The sequence below is a fragment of the Glandiceps talaboti genome, chromosome 5 (assembly GCF_964340395.1).
Source record: "Glandiceps talaboti chromosome 5, keGlaTala1.1, whole genome shotgun sequence".
Lineage (NCBI taxonomy): Eukaryota > Metazoa > Hemichordata > Enteropneusta > Spengelidae > Glandiceps > Glandiceps talaboti.
The window spans coordinates 26791232-26806948 of record NC_135553.1 but is presented as its reverse complement, the minus strand read 5'-3'; the positions used below and the strand labels follow the sequence as shown (position 1 = coordinate 26806948).

Sequence of the window (15717 nt, the reverse complement as noted above, 5' to 3'; positions counted from 1 at the left end):
ATTAGGTGAGATATAGATCTGCACTAGTTAGGTGAGATATAGATGTCTGTGTGCCTGTATGTGTGAACGTGTTTGTTTTAGATACAGTGTGGCTCAAAACATGTATGATCAATACCAAATAACCCCTTATCTTACAAAATATTTTTATTGAAATATATGAATAAAAATCGCACATCTCTATCTAAAAATATCAATTACAGCCATTTTTACAAATTGTAACGCTGTGAAGAAAATACATTCACTCGTTACACTTACTACCACTAGCACCTTCTGCTTGTTTTAAAAGTTGCCATACTTTAATTACATCAATCAACATCCAGGCTACTAATTAGTAACCTTTCTATACATTATTTGGGAAAAAATTATTGACTTTGTTGTGCCGATATCTTACAGACTCGTTTGATAAGAAGAAATACGAAGCAATAGAATTTAGCGCAGCACGGAATGTCGTCAACTCTACAGTCATCAACAATGGATATACGGTAGAGACAATGATACTTGGTTCTGTTATGGTATGTGGAGTAATGAATAATCCACAGATAGTCAAGGCAAATGGCAAGGAGATCGAATTCACATTTGACTTACAAAATAGGGTAACTATGAATTTCCATTCAAATAATCTTACTTTACATTTGGCACAATTATATATTAGCTGCTTTCAGACAGTCGTATACATTTGAGAAAGCCTGTCGAGTTTAATTATTCTAAATTATTATGATGTAGTTTGAGTCTCATGTAAGATACGTCGTGTAATTCCGCCCTCGCCGGTCATGTCTTCGTTGAGTGTTGGTTGATAAGACGACACGCCACGTCGTATCTAGGACTTGCAGACTATAAACGACCCATTTACAGAATAGTTTATAAGTTCACGATTAGCAGCTTTGGGTTCATATCCTGACGTCATACAAGCAGTAACAACATGTTAAATCTTTGCTTCACTTTCTAGGTGTTACGTTTGAATAATATTTCCCTTCGACTAACGAAAGACATCACTATCCAATGGACATGAATGAGTGGCGCTGCATCAGTTGGTCATGGCGGGAATGTAGAAGTTGAGATTTTACTAAATATACATCTCACTCCAATGGTATAAAAATTTCCCACTTTCAAAATAAATTTTTCACTTGTAAGTTTCATTTTAGATTAAATCTACATTTCTTTAATGGTGTGTTTGATCTTTGACATGTCCAACAATGCTTCATTAGATGACATGTGTCTTCATATCTGTATTGTCTAACTTTGCCAGTGTCATAGTGATAATTTGCAACCATAATTATGTTAATTCAACTAGTCATCAACTTATCAAGTTTTCATGAATAGTAAAGGTCAGACTGACAGAAATCTAGTTTTCCATTTCACTTTGTACATCTTAAAACTTATTTTAAAAAATTGTTAAAATCAACGAAAGTTCCTGTCAATGGAAGTGTTTAGCTGAGATTAGTCGTTGGCACAACCATTAGTAATGACTGAAGTGCGCCAACAACGACGACTACCTGTCAACGTGTATCTAATATTATGTAGTTGCAGCATATGTTTTACATCGGCACGAAATAAATGAATTTAGTCTTTTCATAGACATATATTTAATACTACAATATAGAAGGGGATATAGAATGTATAATGTCTTGACTGTATAGAAGTGACGTGACGTGACGTGACGTGACGTCAGTCTGATAAGAATACAATAAGTATATTAACATACTATGTTTGATGCCTACATTTAAGTTTCGTGGAATATAAATTTTCTAAACTTGTTAAAATGTGAAATTTCATCATATCAGAAAACAAACTGGTTTTACATCGCTGACTGAGCTTCAATCATCATGGCACTTTTTCCGGTATCGTTTACTTCTTCTTCATCACTGACTTCAACCGTTTCCTTCTCATTGATGTTGTAATTTTTGTAATTCGAAGGTCTAGTCCTTTCTTTACGTTTCCATAGAAAATATGCGAGCAACATGAATAGAAATGACGAAAGCTTAACACAAAAGACAACAAGAACAAAATTGAGTCTAAAAGCTCGGTGGTCATAGGCCAAACATTCTCCTAGAATAGTGCCTTCACACAGAGTCCTCCACAAACGACATGCCATATCAATCACTTTACCGTACAATATCGGCAATGGAATGGGACCTGGAATAGAAGACGTGTTATTGGAAATCATACCGTGCGCTTACCAAATTGAACAAAAATAGAAGGAATTTATACCCTGGTGGTTCTATATGACGACAATGCACGTTTACGTCATTGGTTCTGTTGTGCTCGAAATACGAGTCAAATATTAAACGTTCACAATATATCGCCATTACTCCCAATTTTTCATAAATACTGGCTGTACTGGTATACTTAGACTATTCCCCAAGATTTGTCCTCATTTCGTCCGGAAAAAACTCATGAGCTAAGGGTTGTGTCCCTACTTGAACTTGCGACATGTAGTGTCAAGGTTGTACAAAAGACAGATATTAGGGAATAAGATATAAAATTCTGTCAATGTTACAGTTATCGTTTTCTTTCAGTATAATGGTAGGGAACCACCAACTTTACTACACCTAGATACACTACAGTAACAAAAAATATTACACCATGCACAAACCAAATTGTACTCAGTCGAACAGAATATAGGGGATTTATACCCTTGTCATATGTACGTCACGACAACATGAGTCTACTTCATTGATTCTGTTGTGCTCGAAATATGAGTCACGATGTTCTGAATCGCATTATTTAACATCAATGTTTTTGGGTTGAATGGTTGGTCCAGTTCTATACGAATAGTATGAACAATCAGATAATACGAATTCATAAACAGCGCCATCTATCATGGAACAAGACTAACAGTTTGCACTCGAAAGCTCTCCGCTTATCAAAATTATGCTGTGTGTATGGGTTAATATTTTAGTACTCAATCAAGGAATAATCAAGATAACAAACGGACTTAGCGTTGTAGCACAGCTGTACAAGTTTAAAATTGTTTATCCACATGCTGATCCATGCTAGGTGTAGGTGTTCAGTTGTTGAATATTTATCCAGTTGCCTATCCAACCCTGTTGTTATCTTTGAAATATACACCATCATATGGATGTTGCTATGGGCGTTGTCTTGTTGCTAGGCATAATTGCATACATATTTTTTCAATGTTTATACACCTGTTTATTAATCCCCGTTATCTCTGCGATACACCTGATCATTTGGCTGTTGGTATGGGCGTGGTCTTGTTGGTAAGCATGTTTGCAAACATTTGTTGAAAGCTTGTTCACTTGTCTATGAATCTGTTATCTTTGCGATATGCACTACTATTTGGCTGTTGCTATGTGCGTGGTCTTGTTGCTAGGCATATTTGCATAAATTATTTTGGAATGTGTATTCACTTATTTAGTAATCGCTGTTATCTTTGCAATACACGTGATCATTTGACTTGCTATGGGCGTGGTCTTTTTGCTAAACATGTTTACATACATTTTTTGAATGTTTGTCATTTGTCTACAAAAAACTTGCCTGTCGTAAAATAAACGTGTTCGAATATGCCACCTACCTACAAGTCGCACGATTAAGAATCGAAATCCTAGCGCGAATGACTTGTCCTTCACTGGAACTGACCTAGAAGAATGAATACAATGACATTGTTAACAAGTAGTCAGAAATTACCAGGGAGATTGAATACGTGGCTTCCTGATGTTGTGAAGGACAATGTCTAGGAAATGACTAAATCTACCATGCAGTGCAATATATGTAAGATTGCCGTTGTCTATAGAAGATATTTAAAGATATGAGTAAGGATATCGATTGCAATAACATTTGTGACGAAAGAGGAACATTTTGATTTGTAATCACTTTTAATTACAAGTAAACAAAATACTGCCAATGGGGCTGTAGCACAACTGTAGTTGGCTGTTGCTATAGGCATGGTCTTGTTGCTAGACATATATGCATACATTTTTGGAATCTTTATTAATTTGCCTACCCTTTTCAGTTTTTAGCTTTGCAATATAAACCCTTTAGCTGTAGCTATGGGCGGGGTCCTGTTGCTAGTCATATTTGCATACATTTTTTGCACTTACCCACCCACCCCCTGTTGTTATCTATGTAATATGCATAATCAATTCATTGTTGCTAAGGGCATGGTCATGGTTGCTAGGACCAATTGTGTCAAAATCTTTTGAACAATAACTGCAGAATAACAATTCCAGAAACATACCCACCAAGTTTCAACCCCATTCACCATGCAGTTTCAAGATACATAAAGTTTTTGGCCAAAATTGAGATTTGCACACTGCTGATGGGATCATCACGTTGTGAATACAGCTTCATCTATACATCCCCATTAGGTTCTTGCCCAATCTGCTCAGTAGTTTTGGAATTATATATTTTTGACCATAAAGACACATATTTAGACCTAATGTGCATATCACTGATGGGATCATCATTTTATGGCCAATTCTTAATCTAAACACCAATACGAATGTCACAACAAATTTGAACCCAATCTGCAATAAGTTGGAATTTATATATTTATGACCAAAAGGACACATTTTTAGCCCTAATTTGCATATCACAATCATCATATCATGAACAAGTCTTAATCTAAACACCACTAAAAATGTTCCCATCAAATTTCAGACCGATCTGTCCAGTAGTTTTTGAGTTGTAGTTTTTGACCAAAAATCACACACCAGTGGTAAAATCACTTTGATTTGAACAATATTCCAACTAGACAACCAAGGTAATACACGCACCAAATATCATGGCAATCGGTCCAGCATTTTTTTACTTTAGTTGTTTACACACACACACACACACACACACACACACACACACACACTTTGCCATGCCTATAGCACTACTGAACCATATCAGTTCATGCTGTGCTAACAATTAATCAAACTACCTTTAAGCATGGTAATGTTTCCATACATGGGGAGGCCACAGACATGTGCATCGTGACTGGACGTCATGTACTGATTACTCATGTGACGTGGTGATTGGGTATATTTATAAAAAATACTCAGTTCACTTTCTTATATATAGAAACAATTTGTTTTACACACTTAAATTTGTTTTCATTTTTTGCAATTATTGAACCACAAACATGGTTATTGATATTGTTTGACTTTTTAAATAGACAAAATATAAGCTTATAGGTGTTTTATGAATCCAAAGCAACAGTAAATGCCCATTTATCATCCATAGAACTGATTCTCCGCTTTCTCCTCACCTCATAGCCAGCATCATACATGGAATCTCTCTTAGGGAATGCAGACATGATATAACAAAAAGGAGAATGGCAAATGGATAAAAACGTGGACACAGCTCAACTTCGTTGCAATTGCCGTCCACTGCTGTAGTGACATTGTAATTAGACTCCGAGAGATGTATACACCCACAGTCTGTGTAGGTCTGTCAACAGAGTGAAAACCGAAATATTGACAATATTAATCATTATTATTTCATTAAGTAGCAAAGAACTATTTAGTCAAATTAGAAACATGAAACTTTGCAAGTTTCTTATGACTATTACGTTATTATTTGTAGAGAATAAAGTGTTATTTCATGTCACAAAACGAATCACATATATTTGAATACAGTTTGACAACTTACTAATATCAATTTATGGATGCATCGTTACTTTGATTTGAATTAATCGGTACCATCAAATATCAATGAAACACTTAAAACATTCGACGAATTCCGTAAGTTGCCAAAGTAAGGCCATACAAAATGGTGAAGGAAACCACACCCCTCCCTCCACTGTATATGATGGAACAACGCACTTCCATGGTTAGCTATGGTAACGACTTGTTCCTGGGGTGATGGCACATTGTGAATTTACATAGCGGCGGAAACGTTCGCGAATGAACATGAAATATGGGACCTATGAATATGTTCAATGTGTATTCTTACGTTATTTCCGCCATATACTGTGCATCCTGCATGGCATGCTGAGGTGTACGTGTTGCCATCATTTCCACAGACTGGACTGTATAAATCAATGGAGCATTGACAGTCTACGTTACATGGTTGTGTCTTGTCAATCCTGTTTTCACTGAAGGAATGAAACCATATATAATAATTGATATTTTTGTTTGCCAATATAGAATAATATTACATTGTAATGCTTCCAAACATTTATTTTCCCCAAAAAATCAAACTTTGGCCTGTTAGTCTGCTTGTATTGGGAAGAAGACCTGTTCATTATTAGACCGATTTTAATACTTAGAAATCAAAACAGCTTAAAAATAAACCAAATTTCTACATGAGAAAGCTTGTATTCTCTCCTGTTTCAAATAACAAAACAGGTTTAGTGATTCACTATCTCGTTTTCAAGGAAATCCAAATCTTTATTTTCCCATAGATTACTTTGCTGCTATATTGAATTCTCAAATGGTTTAATTTTATTTTGATCGTCTTGACTTCTATATAAAAATGTGTACTGCGTTCTCTGGTTTTGTTTTCGTGATTTTAACAGTACTGAGAATAGGTTAGAGTTGTCGTAAGCAAAGTAACAACAGAAGTTCAAGACTTGTATTTCCAAGGTAGGTTTATCATTTATGGGCACGAGCTTTAACAGTACAGTCATAATATACACACATTACATAAGGTACATTCCACAGGCTATAATATTATTTATCTATTTATTTAATTTGTATACTTACCCGATACCAACGACATGATAGCTATCACAAGCAAGTGGATATAACAAGAGAATTAATATCATTCCAGCACCAAACACCATCATTACCATTTTCTGCATACCAAATACTCCCAGCTTTAACTTCTTAATGAGGTATCCTCCAAGAATCATGCCAATAGCATAGGGAACTAGACCCAGCGCTCCTGTACAGGATGGTTACAATATAGAAGTGTCACTTGATTATTTTCAATTAGTGAACTTAGGAGTCCTGAACCAGATTCAAAGTGGTGATATCTTAGGGCGCGTATTACTTGGCGAACGCGACGGATCCTGTTTGTCAATATAAAACAAATCCGGACATGTGATTATTGCACGAACTTTGAAATATTGTAACGTCCATCATTGCATGCAATCATAGACTGAACTCTTGAATTGAGAAATACTAAAATCTACGACTTATCAACTTTTACTTGGATATAAGATTACGAATTCATAATTCACACGACTCACCTAATAGAATGTTTGCTGTGGAAGGCTGAAAACCAAACTGCAGTTCCAAGTATTTAGGTATGAATGAAACTACACCAAAAGTGCTGCCTAAATCCAGGGCATACGCAATCAAAACTATCATGAAAGTATAATTGGTTACCAGCCTCCAAGATGATCTAAGAAAACCTGTGAAAGAACATTGATACAAAATAGCGCCAATAGCGTTGTAGCACAACTGTCAGTTTTTATTTTTTTATTTAAACAAGTCATTGAGAATGACATAGCCCCGCTATAATTGGGTTTTAAGGAATTATCACTACTCTGATCACGCAACAACATTTGTGAACCTAAAACAAACAGACTTAGATATGTTGTGTGTGCTTGTTGGACATGGAATATGCCTCCAACAATAAAGGATTGGTTGGGTATGGGGGATCATATCACGATGAAAATGGAGTCTGAGTTATGGCTTTGGACATGGAAAATTCACAAACAAAATGGCTGCCAGGCAGCCATATTGGATCGTATCACGACGAAAATGGATATACACATGTATGTCATAGAACACTGTCCTAATACCAACTTTGAATGAGATCTGTTCAAGCATGTCTGAGTTATGGCTTTGGACACGAAAATTCTCAAACAAAATGGCTACCAGGCAGCCATATTGGATCGTAACACAATGAAAATGGATATGCACATGTATGTCATAGAACACTGTCCTAATGCCAACTTTGAATGAGATCTGTTCAAGCATGTCTGAGTTATGGCTTTGGACATGAAAATTCACAAACAAAATGGCTGCTAGGCGGCCATATTGGATCGTATCATGACAACAATGAATATGCACATGTATGTCATAGAACACTGTCCTAATACCAACTTTGAATGAGATCTGTTAAAGCATGTCTGAGTTATGGCTCTAGACAGGGAAAATTTGCAAACAAAATGGTTGCTAGGCGGCCATATTGGATCGTATCATAAAACAAATTAACGTGTATATGTATGCCATAGTATGTTGCCCCTGTACCAAGTTTGAAAAAAATCGGTCCAGGCATCTCCAAGAAACAGCTGCGGACGGACGGACGGACGGACGGACGGACGGACGGACGGACAGACGGAACCCAATCCATAAGTCCCCATTCCGGACTTCCTCCGCGGGGACTAAAAAAATATTTGTCCACATGCCGATTGATGCTCAGTATAGGTGTTCATTTGCTAAATGATTATCCAGTTGCCTATCCAGCCCTGTTGTTATCTTTGCAATACGCGATCAATTGGCTGTTGCTATGGGCGTGGTCATTTGCTCGACATATTTGCAATTTTGCATACACATTTTGAATGTTCACATGATCATTCACTTGTCAATGAATCATTGATGTTCTCTTTGTGATATACATCATCACATGGCTGTTGCTATGGACGTGGTCTTGTTGCTAGGTATAGTAGCATACATTTTTTGAATGTATATTCATTTGTTTATTAATCCCTGTTATCTTCGCTATATACGTAATCATTTGACTGTTGCTATGGGCGGGGTCTTGTTGTTAGGCATATTTACATACTGTTTGAGTGTTTATTCACTTGTTTTTTAATCCCTGTTTTTATCATTGCAATACATGAGATCATTTGACTGTTGTTATGGGAGTGGTCTTGTTCCTAGGCATATTCTCATACTTTTTGAATGTTTGTTCACTTGCCTACCAGATGATGTTGTTATTTTAGCAAAATATACTGTCATTTGGTTGTTGCTAAGGGTGTGGTCATGGTTGCTAGGGCCAATTGTGTCTAAATGTGATGAAACAAGTCTGCAGAATAACACTTCTAGAAACATCTCACCAAGTTTCAGTTTCATTAACCAAGTACCTCTCGAGATATAAGTTTTTAACCCTAATTTGCATATTACTGATGGAATCGTCAAGTCATGAACAAATCTTAATCTACACACCTCTACCAGTAATGAACAAGGGCAGACGTAACAGGGATCGTCACAGATGTTAAGAAATCAATATAAGAAAATACCTTTTTCGGCAGCGTTTGTTTTCCAAAAGTTTTTCAAATGAAATTGATATCAACAGAAAACATTAATAGTCACAATAACTGTCCATCCCCAATGGTTTAGTTAATATGAAAATCACTGGAAAGTAGATTTTAAAAGAGACGAAATGGAAATGACATACGAATGGAATAATAATATTTTTCTCCGATTTTTCTTGGCTAATCTAAGTAAAATACGATTGACATAGGGGTCTTCTAGAGTAGAAGACGAGTAGGGTCAAAATAATTACAAGTCCATGAGTATTTTCCGTCTGAATGAAGAAAATATTGGATAATAACATATCCATGTCAAGCTTAATACATGAAATGTTAGGAAAACTTTTGACATTGGCATTTCAAAATAACTAAGTATGAACATACCTCGAAGTCCAAGTTGGGATAAATCTTGACTACTACCGCTGTCGTCTGTATTTTGGCGTTTCGTTGTCGAGTCTGACTGACCTTCTGAAGTTTTATTCTTTAGTTCTTTAGGAATAAAGGCGTATGGAATTGCTAGTAGAAACCCAAGTATGGAGCCGCCTAAAAGGCCTAACCACCACGCTCCAACCCATTCATCGTCGTCGGAAGTTATGTTGATAGTCGAGTCATTCATTCTATTAAAATCTACATATAAGAGCAAGCTACCTGCAGCGATGAATGTTGCCATAATAGGGCCTATTCCCCACATCATGTTGACGAGTCCTGTTATGAAATGAAACAAATTTATGAAATTTAATGAATTTCCATTTATCTACAAACAAATAGCGCCAATGGCGTTGTAGCTTAACTGTAAAGTTTATGTTGATCTTTTTGTATTACACATGAAATCCCTTCTTGGTATTCCCCATGCAATATGCACGGTCATTTTAGTGTTGCTATGTACAGTTTCTTAGTTGCTGGGTGAGTATACGTAATTTCAAAAAATATTTATCCATTTGCTTAACTACCCCTGTTGTTATCTTTTGCCATATACACCATGATTTGGCTGTTACTACAGGTAGGGTATTGTTGCTAGGTACGGTGACATGTATTCACTATATTTATCCACTTGCCTTACCAACCCTGTTGTCATCTTTGCAATAAAAACAACCAATTGGCTGATTCGATCCCATTGCTGCTGCCACATTGGTGAATTTACAGAGTTTTCCACCACCACCACCACCACCACCACCACCACCACCACCACTACTACTACCACCAGTGAATTTGTGTGAAGGCAATGCAATTAATTGATTGATTGATTGATTGATTGATTGATTGATTGATTGATTGATTGATTGATTGATTAATTAATTAATACTTACGTCAATCATAACCTTTTTAAATATTTGAACAGGGGGGGGGGGTCATGTTTTAGAGAAAGGAAATTGAGAGAGAGTCTCATTTTAAAAAACGGAATGGGGGTGAGGGTGGGGTGTCACATTTTACGTAACAGACCATGCTTAGTTTGATTTCCAAGCTTGCCCCTTCATGCCTTTGTAATTACAGGGGACTCCCTACACAGAAAAACATAGAGATAACTAGTTTTAGCAAATATTATTCCAAACGAGAAGGAAATTAATACAATACAATACAATACAATACAATACAATACAATACAATACAATACAATACAATACAATACAGTACAGTACAGTACAATACAGTACAGTACAGTACAATACAATACGACACCACACCACAAGATACAATACAATACAATACGATACAATACAATACAATACAATACAATACAATACAATACAATACAATACAATACAATACAATACAATACAATACAATACAATACAATACAATCGTTTCCTCAACATTTTGCACAATCCTCTTACCAAGATAAAGTGCCGATTTTTCATGTGTGGCATGGTCGTCCACAAATGTAGTTCCCAAGGTCATGAATGGACTGTATCCAGCTCCAGTTATCATAAGCCCCATTGCAACCAATGCATACGCCACCTTACTATCTCTGGAAATGTCTTTTCCGGTTTCTTCACACTCACTGTCGACCACTATGGATTGGTTTGTAAAACAAGTATGAATACCTGTGGTTGTGTTTTCTTCTAGGTTAATATCTTCATATCCATATGGTCCCACAACAAAATGTGGTAAAGATGCTGTAAAAATGCCAACGGCGAGGACGAGTACTCCAATGCCCATCCAGCGAGGGCGATGACTCGATGGCCGACCACCTATATAAGCGACTGGTATAATACTAGTCAAGGTCCCAATTTGGCCAATGCTAACGAGAAAACCGAGTTGAGAACTGCTTAGGTTGTATCGTTTTTCTAATGTAGTGAGAATAGTGGTACCATATATGGCCATCGTAGCATGCAACCATATTGTACTGGCTAGAACAACGACAAAACAACGGACATCATCAAAACATAGGAGAGCTTTTCTTTCGTTCATTGATGAACCCACGTTATTTTCCTCTGATGTGTCTTTGAATTTTACTTCATGGTTTTCATTGACGTTAGAAAGAGGAATATCGTGTTGTTTCGCCATGTTCAGAATTTTTCCGAACTTAAAGTTCTGTGACTTTCAAATCATCGATGGGTACCCACAACTGAGACGATACAGTCCTGAAGAAAAACACAAAACACAATATTTTTTAAGCACACGTTTCCAGGAATAAATTACAATTTAATTAAAATTACAAATGCTCAAAGGTTAATTAAAACTGACCCACAAGGAACATAGATCACGACATACAACAGAAAGTAATATTCAAGTACTTAACCTTGCATTTTTGTGGCGCCACTGGCAACGGCAGTGCTAAATAAAGCAGTGTTAACAGGGTCATACGATAAACTGTAGCACTGTTGGTATTAGGTTTCTATTCAAGCAATAAGACATTTATTCCGGGTTAACTGGATTCCATTTGCAAATATTGTTTCACTTCGTAGTAAATTACATATTGAATGGTTTGGTCTGTGTGCAATATTTGAACGATGATTTTGGGCCTCGGTCAAACCCAGCTGTATAATTAGGGACCTGGTAGGATAGAAGTTGCAATGTGAATGCTTTAATAATATGCGCTTATAAAGGCCGGAATGGATTGTATGCTCACACCGGGAGATGAGGAAGTATAATGAGTCGTTGTAACGCCATTGATCCGTGCCAGGGGTAATAATTGTGAGCGCCTTGAGCTCTCGGGAGAAAAGGCGTATTACACCGTATACATGTATTGGACTACGGTGCTTTGGACATTTCTCTTGACATACCCAATATTGCATGACGTAACGTTAACATACATACCAAAACAGTTAATGTAATTATTACGTACGTTTACACACAAATACAAAAGAATGACAATGACAGGTGTCTCTATTTACATATGCCCAATATTTCACAAACAGTAGAAGTTATTTCTGAAGAAGTTACAGGTGACTCGTCTGTCTCCATTTATATCTTTACAGAAATGATGCTTCTGTTTGTGCGTGACATTGTGCAAATCGCTTTATACAGTATAGCGAACAGGTCAGTGTGGAGTTGCATGTCATATAGCCTAGGCTAGGGGGCATGTACAATTACGGTTGATGTTTGTTTATGATGACCTCTTGTAAGAACGTCTAGTAAGTTCACATAGAGAGTTTGAAAGATTAGAAGGCGAGCACCGTACAATAAATGTTGACCTCCTGAGCGCTTTCTGTGGCTCTTGATCTGTGGACAGTGGTGTTGTCGTTTTAAATGCGAGGTGTTCCAGTTCACAGTCATGTAAATTGTGGTGTTATTTAATATTCAAGGTCATAGCCAGTGTAGAAAGTGTTCTTTTGATACGACTCGTTTCGCCTGGCTTAATATCACAGGTCAAAAGTAGACTTTGTGTGATTTGAAAAGTTTGAAATATCAGAATATTCTAGTCTACTATGGATTCACTGGTTAGTCTTCACCGGCCAGTTCTAAGCCCGGTCGTCATTCAGATCACGTGTTACGCTACAGCTGTACCAATAAAACTTAGGCTAGAAAGTGACCCACTCGTTCGATGAAACTTACCTAAGCATGAATATATATTACTAAGTTCTGCTATACAAGAGTTGTTCATCGTGTGATACTAGGAAATAGAATCGATCAAAAGTGTGTACTTACATCAAAGCTGTGTACGCACAGGTTGTAATTATATATATTATATTTGCCCGTGTTATGCACCGGCGAGTCCTGGACCAGAGGAGGGAAGGGGTACAGAGCATGATGGGTAAAAATAACTGTGAAAGCTCCATTGTGTACAACTTCGATCGATCGTGTAGGTACATTCACAATGGTGGTTGGCTCAATGCTCACCAGCCGTAGTTTGGGAGCATCAACTCGCCGTAACTTTCACACTAATTCATCATATTGGATACTAGAAAAGCGAAAATCTCGACTGATATTTCTCCCTCCGTGCAAGAAGAATCGGTTTTGGAATTATTTCTGGATAGGAATACTGCGATTTTTCGGCGATTTCTTGAAGAATACTTGACCCCGCTGAGGTCGTAAATTTCGCCGGACCCAGTTTTTCGCCCATTTGTTGTTTCGCCCAAAATTTACAAATTTTGCAAAATAGATGGATTCTTGTGTGCTTTTAAATGACTATAGTTAGAAATAGACAAGGTCTACTCAAGATTTTCGGTAGAAAGTGGGTGATCCGCCCAGGAGTCGAAGGTGACCTCCTTTGACCACAGGGCACCCAGGAACCGTGTGACAAACAAAACAAAACGAAACAAACAAATAAATAAATAAATAAATAAATAAATAAATAAATAAATAAATAAATAAATAAATAAATAAATAAATAAATAAATAAATAAATAAACTATCAAATAAATGACAAATGAACAAGCAAACGAACGACAAGTATAGGGACAAATAAAATAATTAAATAAACCAGCAAATAAACAGATACTCGTGGGGGTATACCTAGGTACGTTTTTTGTACCCATCACTATACAAAAACACGACTTGATAAGACTGAAAAGGACAACATTTTAAGGATACAAGAGGAAACGCTGACAATTAGTGTTACGGGTAACGATCACTGCACGACACGAAAGTCAGTGTCAATAAGCACGTCCGGCCAGCAAATGTACTGAGGACAGCCGTCAACGGTCAAGCCACTTCGCTTGTTATATGCACGCACATCATACATGTAATGGGTCGCCCTCTTGAAAACATCCAAAATCAACAAAAAGTAGTGACATTATAAAGCGGGGTATTCGGGAGATCGCTGCAGAACCATGAAATTCATGACGACAATTAATAGAAAAGTGACAAAAGCATACATAGAAACATAATTTTGTGTTAAAACGACCGAGGTGAAAAACACAGAAATGTAGATATCGATAACATTGACTTGTCGAGTACCAAAGTTTGTGTTCGTTTTAGACACACTATAAAAACTAAAAACACGATAACCATTTTGCATTACACTCGTAATGGTCATTTAAAAAATAGTGATCGTCTGAACGAAAGACTTATGACGCAAATGGTAATAAAATGGATAAAAGCATGAGGTCCTATCGCGAAACGGTCACATGGGTGTCACGTGAGACCTTTCCGGCCTCCTCTGTCCTGGACATTTGCATGTAACGCTCATAAGGTCCAAGAGGTGAAATGTCAATCTGAAGTCAAGACAACAAGTGTCAGTTATCGTTACCAACCAAAATCTCAGAGAAGTAAATTTGCAAATATAGAGGACATGGGCCGCATGATCATAAATATGGGGTCGTAATTCATAGTAAGAGGCGTCGCTTTCATTTCAACGGGCATATATCAATCAGTGAGTGTGTCATATTTATAAAGTTAGCAAACAAGTGGCTAGACCTGCTTGCAGACGGTGCATGGGTCTAGATTGACTGACATGTCCCTCAACACCGAAAGGTCGACACTAATCATACCAAGAAATATGACAACATAGTAGTTTAAAAGCCAAATGTAACTTATACTTCGCTTCCCGATTTTGTTTTCGTAGACGGTGATGTCGCTGGACGATTCATGATATTTTATTTGAATGTATAAGCCTTGAGCAGAAATGCAAAATACGTTACATGAAACGTAATAAGTAATACATCGGCCTCGGCTTTTATTGATATCGACGTTTTACAATGTAGGAGTTTTTACATATGAATGGCCAGCTTTCATGGGTATATCACGTGGACTCCATTCGTGAAGCACACCGTAATGTAAATAAATGGCTTCTCATGACTTTCGTCTCTAGGCACAAACTAGCACTAAAACATAGATCGAACACACAATAGAGTTTAATGAACTTTGTTTGGCAGGGTTATTTGGGGACATAATGAATGGTAGTCTGTGATTATCAGGTTGATTCTCAATAATTAATATAAACATCGTTTATTCTTCCGTATTAAAGGAAGAGATATATTTATGGGTGGAAGTCGGTGTGTCTGTCTGTCTGTCTGTCTGTCTGTCTGTCTGTCTGTCTGTCTGTCTGTCTGTCTGTCTGTCTGTCTGTCTGTCTGTGTCATCGTTTTCTCCATAACAGCTTGCTCAATTCAAACGAAATTTTGAAGACGTATTCCGTAGGATAATGGCAAGACTTGATTAGGTTTTGGTAAAAATCCCGTGAA

At 36.9% G+C, this 15717-nt stretch overlaps 2 protein-coding genes and 1 long non-coding RNA gene across 3 annotated transcripts in view; 1 reads left to right on the top strand and 2 right to left on the bottom strand.

The window, feature by feature from the left end:
- LOC144435547 (lysosomal alpha-glucosidase-like) overlaps positions 1–1009 on the top strand; it is a 33891-nt gene extending 32882 nt beyond the window's left edge. Inside the window, exons 16-17 of the mRNA XM_078124135.1 lie at positions 394–593; positions 947–1009. Coding sequence (XP_077980261.1) covers positions 394–593; positions 947–1009 — 263 coding nt within the window. The remainder of the gene's footprint in view (positions 1–393; positions 594–946) is intronic.
- A 1047-nt stretch (positions 1010–2056) lies between these two features.
- Positions 2057–5343, bottom strand: LOC144435037 (uncharacterized). The gene is made up of 3 exons (XR_013480873.1): positions 5213–5343; positions 3533–3597; positions 2057–2133 (listed from the first exon to the last, which is right to left on the bottom strand). It is a non-coding gene; the product is annotated as an uncharacterized LOC144435037 (long non-coding RNA).
- A 33-nt stretch (positions 5344–5376) lies between these two features.
- Positions 5377–11656, bottom strand: LOC144435546 (solute carrier organic anion transporter family member 1B3-like; the record flags this gene model as incomplete). The annotated part of the gene is made up of 6 exons (XM_078124134.1): positions 10984–11656; positions 9536–9856; positions 7139–7303; positions 6651–6831; positions 5899–6040; positions 5377–5394 (listed from the first exon to the last, which is right to left on the bottom strand). Coding segments are annotated over exons 1-6 (1500 nt in total), but the record flags the coding sequence as incomplete, so codon positions are not given.
- Between the last annotated feature and the right edge of the window lie 4061 nt (positions 11657–15717).